This window comes from Passer montanus, unplaced genomic scaffold (genome assembly GCF_014805655.1).
Source record: "Passer montanus isolate IOZ18808 unplaced genomic scaffold, ASM1480565v1 scaffold15, whole genome shotgun sequence".
Classification (NCBI taxonomy): Eukaryota; Metazoa; Chordata; class Aves; order Passeriformes; family Passeridae; genus Passer; species Passer montanus.
Genome location: NW_024362051.1, coordinates 12,858,755 through 12,876,593, shown reverse-complemented (window position 1 = coordinate 12,876,593; position 17,839 = coordinate 12,858,755). Strand labels below are relative to the sequence as shown.

Genomic DNA, 17,839 nt, shown 5'->3' with positions numbered 1-17,839 from the left:
TCTCAGATAGTGAGTTCTGAGATTAATGTTCCTGCCTGGTGACTTTTGGGCTTGCTTGTGTGGTGTGTCCCAGGGATTTGGACATCTCCCTCTGGTCAGATTACAATGAATTTGTTCTGCTTAATGTCACAACTGCTGTTCTGATAAGACTCCTGTGACAGGAGTTCTGAAAGTAATTTGGAAAAATAGCAGGAGCTTTTGACACTTCTGTGAGCTTGGCTGCAAACTGGGGCGTTGAGCCAAGTCTGACTCATTAGGGCAGGATTGCTGGTGGGGAGAAGGGGAGAGGAAGGAAAAAATGAGGTCAGTTCTGTCAAAACTGAGGTGCTGAGGAGCACTGTGCTTTCTTCTCGTGGTGCTTCAGTCCTTCACTCCAGTCTGAGCAGTGGGAAAGGGAAATGGGAAGCCCCTGGAAGAGTCTGGCACAGAGTGGCTGCTGTGAGGAGAGTCTGGAGGGTATAAACTCTGTCTCCTCTCTTAGCTCCCCTGTTTCCTGCCTTCCCACAGAACCACTGTCCCAAAGTGAGCTGCAGAACTCCAATAAAAGCCTGGGGACTTCTGCTTCTCTTGTCATCATGGAATGAACTACCTAAAAATAGGGAAATTTGGGATTTATTTAAGATGATTGAAGATAAGTCACCAGCACACAGAGAGCAAAATTAATTTATTTTTGTGTCATGCTCATGAGTGTCCTGCTGCTTGCTCTTTTTTCATCTTTCTGAAGTATCTGAGGCTGTCTTTGCCTCTTTGTGAAGGAGAATGGCACCAGGAGAGGAGATGTGAGCTGGCAGCCTGTCACAGGGCTGAGGGAGGGAAGGAGGGGCAGCCTGTGCCACCCTGGGCTCTCCTTGGACTGTGGCTCCCCAGCCTGCTTTCCTGGGGTTTTTCTTCACCCTGTGAATGTCTGAAAACTCATACCTATCTCCACTGGCAGCACAGACAAAACATTATCTCAGGAAGATGTGGCTTTAGTTACCAAGCTGGTGCTGGTGCTGGGCAGTGTGTCCTGCTGGGTGCTGTCCTGTGCCTGTGCCTGGCACTGGACCTTGTAGGAAACAAATGGATTAAAGGACAGTGGCACTGGAAATCTGGAAGATGTCTCTCCCAAAGCAGCCTGGGATATTTTTTGAACTTTTGCCAATATTTTTCGAAGCTTTGCCAATATATTTCTGTGTGCAGTTTCATCCTGGCTTTCAGCAGGAGTTTTAAACGTGGTTTGAACATGGTTGCAGATGATTCAGACTAAGAGGGCAAAGCATTCTCATTGCCAGTGGGTGAGGGCCTGACAAGGGAATGCAAGGACAAGGAGGGATTTTCAGGTTCTTACAAACTAAATTCCATTTGTTTGGTGAATGATTTATATACAAAATATAGAGATAAATGTGATTTTCAGAGCTAAAACTTCACCTGCAGCCTGGCTGTATTTAATAGAGCAGATCTAGGATGGAGAATCAGTGACAGCCTTTCTGTTTAGTCCTGTAACTCTGAATGAAGGTGAGAGTAATCACCATCACTCTGTTCCCAGCTCTTTCATTATCAGCCTGTAAAGAGATTGTTTTCCTCTTTGATAAGGATGGGAGGTGAGCAGTCACACAGGAATTCTCTGTTTGCCTCTTTCCATCTGGTCACTGCTGCAAAGCAGTGGGGTGAAGGCCAAACCCACAGAGGCAGTTTTCTGGCAGACACTCTCTGGAATGAACTTGCTCACATTTTGTGCCATTTTGTCCCTTTTTTCCCCTGTTTTTCCCCAGGAATACGTGGCCTACAGCCACACGGGCCGCATCATCCCGGCCATCTGGTTCCGCTACGACCTGAGCCCCATCACAGTGAAGTACACAGAGAGGAGGCAGCCTTTGTACAGGTTTATCACATCGGTGAGTTAGCCCAAACTCTCCTTCTCCCTTCCTCTGCCTGCCTTTCATGTCCCTCCTGGGCCTTTCTTGCCCAGAGGAGTTGAGTTTGTGCCTCAGGGCACTGAGATGTGGTGGGGATAAAGCAGCACATCACTGGGGTTCTGCTGGACTGGGAGGTGACTCCAGTGCTCTGACAGCTTGATTTAATAGCTGGACACAGAAAGAAGGGGAATTAACCTATTCCAGAAGTGCCAGGCTCTGTCTAGGCAGGATGGGCTCTATTGCAGCATGCCAGAAGTTTAGAAGTAAAGCTGATGTGGTGAGCAGGAAAACTGCAATGAACTGCTCACTAACGATGAGATCAAATGTGCAGAGAATCTGGAGTGGTTGGGATTGGAAAGAACCTTAAACCTCATCCCATTCCACTCCTTGCCATGGTCAGGGACACTTTCCACTATCCCAGGGTGCTCCCACCCTGTCCAGCCTGGCCTGGGACACTCCCAGGGATCCAGGGGCAGCTGCTCTGGGCACCCTGTGCCAGGGCCTGCCCACCCTTTTCCACCCCAAAGTCATCCTGGTCTCACCAGAGGGTTTTCCTTTGTTCAGGTGGGGGAAGGAGAACTGTTAGATAACACAGAGCTGCCTGTCCTTGCTATGTGCTGGTATTTGGGTGATTTTTACAGTAAATAGGAAGAAAAGTAGCAGTGGAGATTTTATCAGCCATTTCTCTCTTCCCCTACAATACACTGAATTTTTATTTTTTTTTACACTGAGTTTTACTCAGTGCTGCTGCCTGGCTTAATAAGGAGTGCCAGTTCCAGGTATTTACTTCTCAGTAGAAGTGGAAAAGAGCTGCATTATCAAATTCCAGAGCTGTTTTCCTGACGAGTTACATTTGGATGTGTCCAGAGAGCATCCTGCAGTCCTGATCTCAGCATCCAGAACAAAGCTGTGCTGGCCAAGCTGCTCATTAGGCAAAGAGCTATTTAAAGATCCTCCAGAACTTTAAAAAAAAAAAGTGTCTTCAGGGAGTTGGCTTAAAACTGAAGCTGCAGTCAGCTGTGCCAGTGAGGCATGGTGGAATGTGAAGCAGTTGATAAATTGGCTGCAGTGAAGACCTCAAATTCTGATTTTTTAAACTGTTTGACTGTTTTAACTGGAATTCACATAAACAGTGTGATGGAGTTGCACTTCAAGATTTTGATTTTGCAACTTCTGATAAACAGCAAGTTCCCTTCACTGAACTTTAGACAGTGAATAGAATACACAAATAACCAGAGAAGGGGGCTTGGAGTAAAACCTAAATGTCGTGGTGAAAAACTTTCTCTTCTTAGCACGTCTGCTTGGCTTTGAAACATAATCCTAAAAAAGGTCAAACATCAGCATTTCATGACTTGGCATCTCATTCTGCCTCTGCTTCTTTCCCTAAATTGTGCTCCCAGAAGTTTCTTACACATCTTGGTGGGGGTGAGGGTGTGGAGGTGTTTTCATGGGAAATGATGTGATAGCTGGGATTATTCTTTAATTTTATTATCAGCATTGATTCACTGCTGATCTGCCATTCTATGCCTATAAAAAGCATCTTTTTTGAATGATATCCTCCTTCTGAGTTGACATAAGGGACCACAGGAGAGAATTTTCCTCCCTGCTTGCCACAGTGACATTTTGGGTCTGTATCTCATTTGAATTTGTATCCCATAACCTCAAAAACTGAAATGTGTGTTTCCTACTGAGAATCCAAAAATGGAACAACAGTTCCACTTCTGTTTCTGATAAGATTTAAAGGTTGATTAATTCTCATTAAATAAGAGTTTCAGTTTCTCCTCTTCTCCAAAGTAACAGTCCTCTCCACACACCCTGTTCCTCACTGGACTCTGAATGTTGAGTCACTGGCCCCAGATGAATTTTGCCCTGTTCTGTCTTTAAAGGTAGCCAGGCACTTCCTGGCTGCTGAAGGGGAGTTTTGCAGCTGATTTTTGGCTGCTTTGTTTGCTCCTGTGAATGGCTGTGGTGTCAGGCACCTCCCTGGGGCTGTTCCAGCTGCGTGTCCTGCTCTGGGGGATGAGGATGATGCTGGTGGCTGTGTCAGGATGTCACACAGGTGTGACAGACACAGGCAGAGCCTCCTTCCAGGGGGGGATCCTGGCCCTGCTGAGCTGCTCTGGGCTCCTTTGGGCCAGGATTGCTGTTCAGGAGAGCAGCCTTGGCTCTGCTTCCCAGTGGCACTGAGCAGCTGGGCAGGGGCAGCAGCACTGCAGAGGAGCTGAGCCCCTCCAGCCCTGCCCTGCTGCATGACATGATCTGTTCTTCAGCCCCTTCCTGCAGCTCCAGCCTGGCCTTTTGCATCACAGTTGCTCTGGAGACCAGTGAGTGATGGCCAGCACTGGGCTGAGGGCCAGCAGGGGCTGGGCTGGGCTTGTGCAGTCACTGCCTGGCCATGGAAAGCAGCAGCTTGCTCAGTTTGAAAACCACAGGACAGCCTCTGGGACAGGGGCTCCTTCACTGTGGCTTTCACTAAATGAAATTAGTGCTGGCATGGGGGTGATCCTGGGGACTGCAGAGAGGCTTCAGGGGGTCAGTGATGGAGGGAAGGGCACACTGCTGAGGGTGATCCCATGGGAGGGGTGTTGGGTGCTCAGCACAGAGCCAAAGCATCTCCTGCTGCTGCCAGGCTTGTCTGATGCTCTGTCACTCATGGCTCTGCCCTCCAAAGCCTCAGCACTGCAAAGAGCAGGGTTGCAGCTCTCCAGCAGCATTCCCACATCCTCTCTGTCCCCATTCTAGCTCATGCCTGCTCCTGAGATCTTTGTGGTGTGAAGAATTACCCTGATTTTCTGTACCATGTGAGAGGTGCTTCCTGTGCAAAGGCTTTGCTTTAAAATAAGGGTTTTTTTACTTTGCATGTCGTGCTCAAAAAAGGTCAGTACTAAATAAGATTTTATATTTCTTGTGGGTCAGTGCTGTCACTGTTCCATGAGTTTGCCAGGGATCCTGGAGTTAAGCACAGACACTTGGCAGAGTGTTAAACACAGGGGTTTTTTTGCCTGTCAAATTGCACTGCTTAAATTCAACTTATCCCTCATAAAGAGAAGCCATTCAAGAGCTCCTGGTTGAGGTTATGGAGCAAGGGGAAAAGTTTCACTGCTGAAAATTCATGAGTTCCTGTAAGCAGCCAAACTGAAAGAAGGTTTTATCAAGAGATCAGTGTAGGGGCTGGGAGGGGAGAGCAGGCAGAAAAGCAGACAAAGTTCTGCTGAAACATTCAAAATCCAAAGAAATTTTTTTTTCCTGGTATGAGAAGACTCATGTGCCTCTAGGTGTGAAAAAAAGTTAAACTGGAAGTAATGGAGGATGGGAACTGGAGCAGAGTGGTTGCAGGCAGAGTAATTTCAGCCATGGGAGCTGGTACTGACAGGTGTCACAGCCCTGTGGCATTTTTAAAGCCAAATAATACAAAATGGCTGAAAATCTCTGGGTGGGATTCTGCAGCTTACCTTCCTAGGAATTGTCTGAGGGTTCTACTGATCCCCTCTGACTTTACAAGTCATTTTGAGACTTTGGGACAGCCCAGAGGAGCAGTCATGTGTCTGACACTTGCCTTTCTGCCACCTTGCTGGCAGCCTTGCCTCCTCCTGTGCATCCCCTGGTGTTTTCCTTTAGGCACCAGCACACATCCCACTCTGCTGTGACCTCCTTCTGTTCAAGTTTAATTCCTCATGTCCAGAGAGCTCTCACTGCTGGCATTATTCCACTTCTGTCTCTTTCCCTTCATCCTTCCACGGCTGGGCCTGACTCCCACAGACCTCACGGAGCTAAAGGCAGATCATTGCCAACAACTCATTCCTTTAAACCCAGAGAAGTGCCTGATGCCTGCCTCCCCTGCGTATCAGAGCCGTGATGATGAAGGAACATTTGGTGCAGCTCCTGTGCTGCCCTGGAGCCCAGCAGTGGTCACAAGCCCTCCCAGCCCTTCTTCCGTCACCAGGGCTCAAAGCTGTGAGTGCAGGAGGCCCCAGCCAGGGCCAGGTGTGTGTGACTCATCCCCACTCAGCACTACAGAGCTCTGCAGATGAATTTATATTTATTTTTTTTTTCTATTCCCCAGCCCCTTGTGCTGCTGCACTGAAGTCAGATTTTCCTGCCTGTGATGCAGAATCTGCGTGTTGGACGGGGTTTGTGTTTGTGGTGTGACATCTCCCGTCAGCTGAGCTGCTCTGAGCTGAAATAACCCAGCTCCGTGGTGGGCATTTCCCTGTGTCACACCCCGAGGGACAGCAGGGAGGGGGTACAGCAGCAGGGCTGGACTTGGCCCCTAAAAATCTCCCTTTGCCTCAGGCTGGTGCTCTGGTTTCAGCAGCTTCAGTCTCCTGGAGTGTCCTGCAAAAGCCAAAATTCCTGCAGCTCCTTGTTTCACTGAGCTCAGTAATGTTCACATCTTGGTAATAAATGCCCATGGAAAGGAGCTGTAGCTCTCGCTGCCTTTGCTCAGCCCTAATGAGCAGTTTGTTCCATCCCCTCAGCGCTGCTCTGCTGCTCTTACGTTGGTTTTTGTCTCTGACTCTGCCCATGGGGTGCTGTGTGGGAGCAGAGACGTGGCAGGGTGTGTGTAGAGTGGCACCAGTTCCCTTCTGGGCCAGCTGTGCTGCACTTTTATAACATTTATCATAGAATTATTTAGGTTGGAAAAGACTTCCAAGGCCATCGAGTCCCAGCTGTGCCCATCCCCACCTTGTCCCCAGCCCTGAGTTCCACCTCCAGGGATGAGGATCCAAACCTCCCTGGGCAGTTCCAGTGCCTGAGCCCCCTTTCCATGGGGAAATTCCTGCTGTGCCCACCCTGAGCTGCCCTGGCCCAGCCTGAGGCCGTTCCCTCTGCTCCTGTCCCTGTTCCCTGGAGCACAGCCAGACCCCCCGGCTGTCCCCTCCTGGCAGGAGCTGTGCAGAGCCACAAGGGCCCCTGAGCCTCCTTTGCTCCAGGCTGAGCCCCTTCCCAGCTCCCTCAGGGATTCTCCAGACCCTTCCCAACTCCTTTCCCTTCCCTGGACCCGCTCCAGCCCCTCCAGGTCCTTCCTGGAGTGAGAGTCCCAGAACTGGACACATCAATCCTGGTGTCACCTCAGCAGTGCCAGCACAGGGGACAATCACACCCTGCTCCTGCTGCCACGCTGTTTTTGATACAAAAACATCTGAGTTCTGCTTAAGACTGCCTTCATACAAATCACCTGGTGGGGAGGCAGAAGTCAAACACCACAGGAGGGGAAGAAAGTCCCAGGGTGCCACCAGGCAGTGTGACACACCACAACCTAACCTAAAAATGTTGCCAGCCGTGTTCTAGCTACACAGTTCTAACTCCCCAACTCCCACATTTTTTACTTCATAACTGTGGTGCTCTTTTAATTTGGTCTTTCATGTTTTGTAGGACGAGGTGGTTCGGGGAATAACAACAGGGTTGTGAGAAGGGGAACAGGATGTGGAGCTTATCTCCTGACAAGGGCCTGCCTGGGAAAAAGGGGATTTGTTACGAGCTAGGAGCTGAAGGAGAGAGTAATCCCAAACCAGTGAGCCACTGTAGCAGGGAAATATTTTGTATTGTTGGTCTCCTCCAGCATAAATGACTCTGTGATTCTGTTTCCACAAAGACTCTGGTTTCACAGAATATTTCCGTGTTTTTGTAGCACTTGAGAAGTGAAGTAGGCTGTTAACGCTAATCAGGAGATTAATTTTTTCCCTAACTCTGTTCTTGGAAGTAATTACATGTTTTAATTTGACCCAGGATCCACATCTTGTGTGGAAAACTGTGTCCCACAAAGAGTTAAGCTGGCTGCTGTGAGCAGCCCTTGTCATGGAAAGTGTTAGGCAGAGCTGTGGTGTCACTGGGAGCTGCTTCTCTGTTACTCACTGCCCTTCACGTGCTTTTTCTGAGTCTTCTGCCTGTTTGTAAATTATCTTGTGAAAAGGGGAAAAGACTACAAGACCGTGGTGTTTATTACAGAAAGCAGCATAGGAAGATGTGAGCAACACAGAGCTTCTAAAAGCTGAGTTAGGTGGAGTTCAGCCCTTACAGGAGCAGTGTTTGTGCTGTGGGAGCTGGGATTTGTGATGGGCTCAGGCTGTGAGGAGTTCAGCACTCATTTATTCCACTGCAGGGAATGGTTTTTGTGAGTGATCCTCATGGAATTCCATCTCACTGTGCTTCCAGAAAACACCCCAGCAGCAGGATCCCTCCCGTGCTGGGTAAAGGTTCCCCTCTTTGCTGACAAAGGTGTTTCCTCTCTCTGTAATTGCAGATATGTGCCATCATTGGAGGAACGTTTACTGTAGCTGGGATCCTCGACTCCTGCATTTTCACAGCATCAGAGGCCTGGAAGAAGATCCAGCTGGGCAAAATGCAGTAGCAGTGAAACTCTACCCTCGACTCCAAGGACAGGAGCAAAGATTGAGAAATCTACCACTACCTGTTTTTGTCTTTATTTTCTATTTGATTGAATCAGTATGTTTTTCTCTAATCAGGCTGGTCAGTGAAGGCGTCTTCAACAAATCAAAGAAATCTCCATGCATTTCAGAGCTCTGAGAGGGAAAAATCAGTGGAATCAGGGTGTGGATTTTGATTCCCTCCCCCCAGAGAGAGAGGTTGAAATGCCATATGAGATCTAAGTGAGGATGGCAGTCTGTCCTCTGGGAGGTTCCCGTGGCAGTGTACAAACTAGGGAGTAGATGGCAAAGAGCTGAACTGTCTTGTGGCACTTTTTGGAGTTCTGTTGGATTTGCATGATCAGACAATCGACTTTTGTATAGGGCAAAATTACACATGAGGAAGAAATTCCACCCATGGTGCCAAAAAGGTGATGTGTCTGTTGGTGAGGAGTGGAAAGTGTTAGTCCCCACAGCAAACCTAAGAGACAGAGGGCAGAAATAACACCAGGAAATGTTTTGTGCTTCTATTGAAAGCTCAGTTGTTCAGATACAACCTTTCTAACCAAGTGAAAAAAGAGCAGGAAGCCTTCCCCAGCTACCTTTTCCTAGGTAATCTGTGATCCCAGCAGTGGAGGGCATTTCTTTTACTCTGGATGTAAAAGTGGTTTCATTTCTTCCCACTAACTGAATATCCAGTCTTGTGTTTACAGGTGGCATGAAGTAAAAACCAAACTGAGCAACACAGTTTTATGTGGCCTTTGCTTTGAAAGGGAATAGTTGTCTTTACAGCATTAGCTTTTCTTTCTTCTGTTTCTAAACACAGACCACCCAGAAGTCTGGATTCTGCACTTCTGCTTTATTGTTGTTGTTGTTTTTTTGAAAATAGGTTTTATATTCTCTGTGCTCAGAAAAATGGTGCAGCCCTCTGGGTGGATGAGCACAGCTTCCTCTCTTGCTTTGTGTGTGTGTGTTCAATACACCTGTCAAACACAGGAATTCTGACTTTTCAGGATTTAAGGTGCCTCCCTTTTCCTTTAAAACTCAGCCAGGCATCTTTCCTGAGCCCTGGACTGACACTGCTCTCCCACAGGTACACAGGGCAGCATTCCCACAGGCTGTCCCTTGCTGGGAGTTTTGTTTGATCCCTTAAAGAGATTCCTGAGCTTCCCTGTCCCTTCCTTCAAGCCTTGTCTTCTGGAGCCTCCAAAACACAGAGGTGTGAGGGGAAAACTCCTGTGCCAAGGGTGTCTTGCATGTCATTTGGTCCCAAAAATGAGACCAGATGCCCACCAGTGCATTTTCCAGAGCCTCATCAGTGTTCCTTGAGTAGTGACAGCCTCTGCATGCCTTGTGAGTGTCTGAGCTGAGGATACACAGATTTTAAGTCTTTCAGGATGGGTTAAACAAAAAGAATCATAAAATAAAGATCTTGAACTCAGTGCTGTAAATTTTAAGATGGGTGCAGGGTTTCTCTTGGATGATATCCATTGCCTTTTCCTGGAGGCAGAATATCCAGACTTTATGCTGTGATGATATGAATTGTTGAATATTCAGTGTTATTGTTAGAGTCAGATGCATTTCAAAAGAATTCCTGATTGTCTGTTGAAATTGTCCCCTTGCTTTGGAAGCAGGCAAGGTGTAGCCAGTTTTACCCACCCACCAAAAAGAAGCAGCCAGCTCCTGTCCCCCTGCCGTGCTCTGCCCTGTACTGACTTTGGACAACATTGGAATTTTTCCCTGTTCTTCTCTGGACTGATTGCTCTTCCTTTAGGTCCAAACTGGGTTGTGCAACTTCCTGTACCCGTTTATGTATGGGTAGATTTTTTTTTTACTTTCTTTTTTACTTTTTTTTTCCCCCCATTTACAAAAATGAACTTTTTCAATGAGATGCTTGTGTGTGTCCATGTGCCTGCGAGTGGAACCCTCTGGATGTGGATTTTCCATGGCAAGTGCTTCTCCTGCTGGCTGAAGGATTTCCTCTAATCCTCTGTGACCAGCTGAAACTCACAGCTCAAATGTCCTCATTTTTCCTTTTGGATTTGGTGAGTCTTTGCTGACAGCTTGGGAACAGTGGATTACAGCAATGAGATTTTTAATATTTTAGCATCTTCCTTACACTGAGATTTATTTAGTGCATCCTTCTCCTGAGCTGGGCAAGGGGAGATCTTTGCAGTACAGTTCGTTTTCTGAAATTTCTCCTCTGTTACAATTTCTTAGACACAAACAAAGGTGGTTGCAGATTCTTTGTGTCCCCTGGTGTGTTATTCCCATCATTTTCCCCATTCCTTGTCTGTATTAAACTGCCTCCTGTGCAGTCCAGGCCAGTTTTCTAAACCAGACCAGTGAAATTGGTTTATTTGGGGTTTGTTTTGTTTTTTTTTTTTTTGGAAGTAACACACTTCATCTCTGCCAAAACATCCCCTGCAATAAGGTAATAAATCAATTTTTGGGGTTTTTTTTTTTTGCGAGATGTGGAAACCAAATTGTACTCAAGTTCTGGCAGGAGGAACAGTCTGTGCTTGGTTCTGTAATCCAGGTCTGAGCCTTTGAGAGCTGCAGGGTCACACCGTGGTGCTGCATCGTGTGCTCACAGCAGGATCTGCTCCTCACCTGCCCAGGTGTGAAGGCAAGGCACTTACTGCCCCTGCGCCCGCGAGATCTCACTTTTATTCTGAATTCTCTGAAGAGAAAACGAGCTTAGTCGTGCTTTTAAACGTCCTTGCAAACAAAAGAATTTCCAGTCGGAGCAGAAGGAAACCCTGAGTTGTGGGGTTCTGATTTTGCCCTTTCAAGTCAGTGTTTTTATACAAAACTTTGGGTATCCAAAAAAGTCATCCCTGTAGGAAATATTTGAAACTCCCATTTTAAATTATTCCCTGTAACTCCAGACTCCACTCTACAGTGAGAACTTGAGGCATAGGATGCTTTGCAATGGTGGAGTTAAAAACTTCTAGGGAAAGTTATTAGATGTACTCTAGGCGTTATTTGGACTGCTGAAGAAGATTTTTAAAAGAAAATAAAATGGAAATGGGGTACAAAAATCCAGGAGAGATGAGTCTGTGAATGTGTGATCTGATCTCTCAAATCCTTGCGTTTATGAAAATGAAATTTGCAATGAAAAATTTGAAATTTGCTGTGAAAAATGAGATTTGCAGTGTAGGTGGTGGCCCTGTCTGCCACCAGCTCCTGAGTATTTCTCATTTCTTGTTCTTTCTCTGTGTGACACAGGGCTGTTGGGGCTGGGGTGAGTCTCTGCTGTACAAGAGTTTTTGATTTGCAGGTTGGGGGTGTGGGTTTGTCCCTGGGATGTGGGAGAGGGGCAGGGAGGAGGAGCAGCCCCGCCGTGTCTGGTACTGCAATGTTCAAAGCACAAGTCTTTTACATTTCTACAGTGGAGACCGTTAAGGAGTTCTGGCATTTGTCTTTTTAATTTGCAACCTTATGTTAATAAACTATTAGCCTTTTTAGTTCCATAATTGAAAATAAAACTCTCACGTGTTTTGATTTGCTTCTTGTCGCACTCCTGTTGCAAAATCAATCCAAAGGGGCTTTTTTTTTTCCTTTTAATTATGATTTTAGTGAGCTGAGTGTTATCACACAATGAAATCACTGGGAGCCAGGTCACCGTGGTGAAAGTTAGCACGAGGCTCTTTTGTAATCAGCCCTGAGTCATGTCTGCACATTCAGTGCTGGGTTCTGTACAGCACCGAGTGTCCCAGCCTCCCTTTTTTGAAGGAAAGGTGAACGGGCTGTGCTTGGGATTGCTGGGTTTGCCTTTAGTCACTGTGCTCCTTGGTGTGTGAAATAACCCAATTTTGTGTCCCCCCTCCTTTAATGTCCACTTAGCCTTGCTTCATAACTATTTAGAAATTAAGTGAGGCAGTTTTTAAAGATGGAACAGTTTGGACTCAGGACATCTGCACCATCTTAACAAATCCCCTTTATGTTGGGAAGGTTTTTGTGGAGGAAGAGATCCCGTTCCAGTGAGTGGAATCACATTTCCACAAGTGATGGATTCCCAGGGGTGCTGCCGGGGGTCCCTCACGCTGTAAATGACAATTAAAGGCTCTGGGAAGGCGTTTGTCCAAACCCAGCCTGCTGCAGCTCAGCCCCCAACGCTTCCAGCCGATCTTTATAAAAACACCCGGCCCAAACCCAGCCACGCCAATTCATGGGTTAATTCCTACCGATTTCCACTGAGAAGAAATTAATCTATCCCGGCTCTGTCCCCGCTCTATCCCGGGTTTATCCCGGCTCTGTCCCGTGTCTATCCCGCTCTATCCCGCTCTGTCCCGGCTCTGTCCCGCTCTATCCCGGGTCTGTCCCGGCTCTATCCCGGGTTTATCTGGCTCTATCCCGGGTTTATCTCGGGTCTATCCCGCTCTATCCCGGGTTTATCCCGGGTCTATCCCGCTCTGTCCCGCTCTATCCCGGGTTTATCCCGGCTCTGTCCCGCTCTATCCCGGCTCTATCCCGCTCTATCCCGGGTTTATCCCGGGTCTATCCCGCTCTGTCCCGCTCTATCCCGGGTTTATCCCGGGTCTGTCCCGCTCTGTCCCGCTGCCCTCCGCCCGCCAGGGGGCGCGGCTCTGTCCCGGGCCGGCGCGGGCCAAGCGGAAGCGGAAGCGCTCCTGGCTCCTCTTCCGGGCGGGCGGCGCGGCGGCGGCAGCGGGTGAGGCACCGGGAGCGGCAATCCGCGTTCATCGGGGCCATCCGCGGCCATCGGGGCCATCCGCGGCCATCGGGGCCATCTCCGGCCGGCGGGGCCTCCGCGGGGCGGCGGCGGGGAGCGGGAAGGGCCGGGCTGGCCGGGGGAGCTCGGCCTCCCTCAGGCTGCGCTTCCCCGGCTCATCGCTGAGGGAGCGCAGCCCGGCCCGGGCGCTGCCAGGGTGTGCGCTCAGCAGCTGAGCAAAACCAGCCTTTAATTTGATTTATCGCTGATTTGATTTACCCTTTGCTGGCAGGATCAGTGGTGCCCTGACTGGCAGCGCTGCAGCGCAGTTGTTAAAGCTTAGGAAAAGCCAGAATAATGTTGGATTTGCAGATGTGTTACCTGTGCGCTGTGGCCTGGAGCGTTCCTGGCGGTGCTGGAGCAGTGCGAGTTCCCTCTGCAAGCCCAAAATAGACATTTTTATAGCTGGATGTGAATGAGAGCAGTTCAGGGCAGCATTCCCGGGCGCTGGGAACGGGGAGATTGGGACAGGAAGAACGGTCTGATGTGCACGTGTGGCAGTCACAGGGTCAGCCAGGGAAGAGGCTTCAACTTATTTGGAGTCAGGGATATTGGGGTTTGTTGACCAGTGATGGGATTTAAAAAAATTGAAATTAATTTTTTTTTTGCCGCGGGAGACTGTGGGCGTGGCTGTGTGCTGTGAGCACCTCTCCAACTGCTGTGGGGTTTTTTTTGTGCAGCCAAAATGAAGTTCAACCCCTTTGTGACCTCGGACCGCAGCAAGAACCGCAAAAGGCACTTCAATGCCCCCTCGCACATCCGCAGGAAAATCATGTCCTCGCCGCTGTCCAAGGAGCTGCGGCAGAAGTACAACGTGCGCTCCATGCCCATCCGCAAGGACGACGAGGTCCAGGTACTGCCCTGCCCGCCCCCGCCTCCTCCGGGGCGTTTCCAGCAGGGATTTCCCCATGGAAAGGGGGCTCAGGCACTGGAACTGCCCAGGGAGGGTTGGATCCCCATCCCTGGAGTGTCCCAGGAAGGGCTGGAGGTGGCACTGGGGCTCTGGGCTGGGGATGTGGCATAATTTGGGTTTGATGATCTTGGAAGTATTTTTCAAGCCAGCTGAGTCTGGGATTCTGTTTTCATGTGCAGCCTGTGCAAAAGGCAAGGACGAGACAAACTGGTATTAATGCTGGAGCTTTGTCTTCAGCATGGCAGAAATAATTAAGTTAATCCAGTCATGGCTTGGGCTGTCAAGTTTCTTAAATTCACTTCATTTAAATTCACTTTAAATTCACTTCAGTGATAAGGATGGCACAGGTGTGCTAGAAATTGTGCTACACTTCAGCTACATGCACTGATCATTGTGCTGAGCTAAAAATTTTCAACCATAAAGCACAAGGCAAAGAATTGGGTTTTTATTATAGACTGTTTGCTATCTGTGATATTTGAATGATTGGATTAGATATGAGTCCAAGCTAAGTGGCTTTTTTTTATATAAAGCACAATGATAGGTGAAAAATGAGGGTAAAAACTCTTAAAAATGGAAACATGGCTGTTGCTATAGGACACAAAATAAAACAACACACATGCTGGAACCTACAGGGTAAAAAGAAGGGAAGTTTATTTTCTGACTCCAACATTTATAGATTTTCAAAAGTGACAGCATTGGAGGATGAAAGTGCCACCTCTCCAATGACACTGGACAAGACAACAGCCTATCAAATTTCTCCTCCTCCAGAGAAGAATGTAAAACAATAGTTATTTATATAAAAATGCGTGAGAAAGTTTGTTACAAGAATGTAAACATCAGAAGGCTCAGAAGACCAGGGCAACACCTGTCTGCAAAGCTACAGAGCTCCCTCCTTAGGGTTTGCTGCAGAGAAAATGGGGGGGAAGCACAATCCTGATCCATTTTGTGTTCTGTGTTAGTAACGCTGAAATTGTCGGGTCACTCCTGTGTTTGTGGCTTGCATCCTGTGCTGGGTGGCTCAGGCCTGGCTTGCGAGCTGGGCTGGCTGCTCCAGGGCTGCCTCTGGAGCTCAGGGGGTGTGTGTGTGTGTGTGCAGGTGGTGAGGGGACACTACAAGGGCCAGCAGATCGGCAAGGTGGTGCAGGTGTACAGGAAGAAGTACGTGATCTACATCGAGCGCGTGCAGCGGGAGAAGGCCAACGGCACCACCGTGCACGTGGGCATCCACCCCAGCAAGGTAGGGGGCACTGGGGCTGCCTGGCACTGCTGGGGGCTCTCGGCTGCTCTGGGCTTCGGTGGGACCTGCTACCAAGGGCTGGGAGTGCTCCTGGGTCAGCAGGTGCAGCAGCCCTGCCAGAAGGGTCTGGGGGTGCTGCTGGCCAGGAGCTGGGGCTGCCTTGGCCCCGGAGCCCCCCTGCCCTGGGCTGATCCCCAGGGGCAGCAGGAAGGGGCTGGCATTGTGCCCTGTGCCCCTCAGGTGAGAGCCGAGCTGGAGCTGCTGGAGAGAGCCCAGAGGAGGCTCCAGGGATCAGAGGGATGGAGCAGCTCTGCTGGGAGAGCTGGGATTGCTCACCTGGCCAGGAGGAGCTTTGGGGTGACACAGCTGTGGCCTCACAGTGCCTGGAGGAGCCAACAAGATGGAGAGAGAATTTGGCAAGGCCTGGAGGGACAGGACAAGGGGGATTGGCTTCAACTGAGAGAGCAGGTTTAGATGGGATATTGGGAATTAGGAATTGTTCTCTGTGAGGGTGGGCAGGCCCTGGCACAGGCTGCCCAGAGCAGCTGTGGCTGCCCCTGGATCCCTGGCAGTGCCCAAGGGCAGGCTGGATGGGTTTGGAGCAGCCTGGGACAGTGGGAGGTGTCCCTGCCATGGCAGGGGTGGAGCTGGATGGGCTTTAAGGTCCCTTCCAACCCAACCCATTGTGGGGTTCTGTGAATAACAGATGGAGATGTTCCTCAAGGAAATGTTAGCGTGTCATGAGCAGAGATGTGAGTCGAAACCACATTGTTTCTAGGAGTAGAAACTTGCTGGAAACTTTGGAATCTTACTGAAATACATTTTTGAAGAGGCTGATGTTTTCAAAGTACAAAATGGATCATTTAAATCAATCCTTCATCTTTGCAGTGTGGCACTTGCACTGGTTGAGGAGGTGCTGGAGAGGCTTAAACAGATGCTCAGAATTGTGATTGTTCTTGCAGGCAATTGTGAACTAAATACCTTTGAACCTGGGCTTAGCCTGAGGTATTTAGAGCTGGTGCAAACCAGGCAAAGCCTGTTTAGATCATAACGGGAAACATTGCAAACTAAACACAAGAACTTGCCAAAATCTGGTTTGAAGCAGATAAATTCAGTCTGCCTCAGCCTTGCCACGTGGGCACAAAGATGGAAATGTTGGTGGCAAAAATCCAGTTGTAACAGGTTTTGTGGTGTAAATGGTTGGTGTGTTCAGCAGAGGGAGGGCAGAATTATTCCAAAACATCACAACTTGTGTGCAGCAACAACATCTGACAAGGTGACATTGTGGTGGAGCCAGTGCATGTATCTGTGCTGAACAGCAATGAGAAAAATGGAATTTTCTGCTGCTTCTGCACTCTGGGAAGATTTTCATTAATTGGGAACTACACCTCAGTAAAGCTTTGCATAAAGATTCTGGTTATTAATGCAGAGAGCAATGTTTTGTTACAGACTTGCAGTGTGAACAGTTTGTATATCTTCTGGGCAAAGAGGTGGGAATTACAATTCAGACCTAAATGCACAGGGAATTAAGGAGAAATGTGCCTATATGGCATTTCTAGGATCTGATTGTTGGTTCTATTTTCCAGGTAGTGCTTTCAATAACACCAATTTCCAATTTCAATACCAATAGCAATTTCTTTGCCAGTTTGAGGAGGCAGGAGCAGGAATTGTTGGATAAATTCTTCCCTGGGGGGTGGTGAGGCACAGGGTGCCTGGAGAAGCTGTGGCTGCCCCTGGAGTGTCCAAGCAGCTTTGATTCCTGCTTTGTGCTGCTGGGATCAGCTCTGTGCTGTGGCCCAGGTGGGTTTGGGATGGGCTGCTGCCCTTCCCTGTGGACAGGGAGCCCACAGGGGGCAAGTGAAGAGATCTGAATCCTGACTCCATGTTTCAGAAGGCTGATTTGTTATATTATGTTATATATTATATTAAAATGCTGTATTAAAACTATGCTAAAAGAATAGAGAGAAAAGGGTTTATCAAAAGTCTAGAAAGAACAGGAAAGGAAGGAAAGGAATGATAACAGACTTGTGACTGGCCAATAATTAGAAACAACCAACATGCCCCAATCACAGATTCACCTGTTGCATTCCACAGCAGCAGATAAATATTGTTTCCATTTCTTTTCTGAGGCTTCTCAGCTAGAATAGGAGAGAAATCCTAGCAGAGGATTTTCATAAAATACTGTTGCTACAAAGGCTGAGCTGTGTGTGCCCTGTGCAGGTGGTGATCACCAGGCTAAAGCTGGACAAGGACCGCAAGAAGATCCTGGAGCGCAAAGCCAAGTCCCGCCAGGTGGGCAAGGAGAAGGGCAAGTACAAGGAGGAGACCATCGAGAAGATGCAAGAATAGCTGCTCTCCTGATTGACACCATTAAAAAACTGTTAAAATTCAATCTCCTGTGTGTCTTCTTTCAAAAATTTTCATGCGTCCTGCTCAGCATTTAAATACTCCTACTTGTTTTTTGACTTCGTAGAAAATACGCTAAATTAAAAAGCTCTTTGTACCAGTTTTTACTGCTAAGAAAAAGTTTTTTCTGTGTAAAGAAATGCTTCAACCAACCTGAAAAAAGAGCAGTGCAGTCCTGAAACGTCCATCTTAACAGTGATTGTGTTTCTGTCTCTTCATTAGATGTGTCCATGGTTTTATTAATATTAACATGTTCATCCTGTGCACTGTATATGTAATTAATTT

General features: G+C 48.3%; 2 protein-coding genes across 2 annotated transcripts in view; both read left to right on the top strand.

Annotated features, from left to right (window-relative positions):
* The window catches only part of ERGIC1 (endoplasmic reticulum-golgi intermediate compartment 1), a 56,691-nt gene extending 44,923 nt beyond the window's left edge, over window positions 1-11,768 (top strand). The window contains exons 9-10 of the mRNA XM_039701193.1: window positions 1,752-1,874; window positions 8,140-11,768. Coding sequence (XP_039557127.1) covers window positions 1,752-1,874; window positions 8,140-8,247 — 231 coding nt within the window. The 3' untranslated portion in view covers window positions 8,248-11,768. The remainder of the gene's footprint in view (window positions 1-1,751; window positions 1,875-8,139) is intronic.
* Window positions 11,769-12,822: 1,054 nt separating this feature from the next.
* Window positions 12,823-17,540, top strand: RPL26L1 (ribosomal protein L26 like 1). Its single transcript, XM_039701237.1, has 4 exons — window positions 12,823-12,938; window positions 13,679-13,851; window positions 15,008-15,148; window positions 17,369-17,540. Exons 2-4 carry the CDS (start codon window positions 13,684-13,686, stop codon window positions 17,495-17,497), a joined length of 438 nt encoding a protein of 145 aa, XP_039557171.1. The 5' UTR covers window positions 12,823-12,938; window positions 13,679-13,683; the 3' UTR covers window positions 17,498-17,540.
* The last annotated feature ends 299 nt before the right edge of the window (window positions 17,541-17,839 follow it).

Bases quoted from the DNA above. Each gene is read 5' to 3' on its own strand.
- RPL26L1 (XM_039701237.1), top strand. From the start codon at position 13,684: ATGAAGTTCAACCCCTTTGTGACCTCGGACCGCAGCAAGAACCGCAAA. The intron at 13,852-15,007 runs GTACTGCCCTGC...GTGTGTGTGCAG, and splicing joins GCAAGGACGACGAGGTCCAG to GTGGTGAGGGGACACTACAA. The intron at 15,149-17,368 runs GTAGGGGGCACT...TGCCCTGTGCAG, and splicing joins TGGGCATCCACCCCAGCAAG to GTGGTGATCACCAGGCTAAA.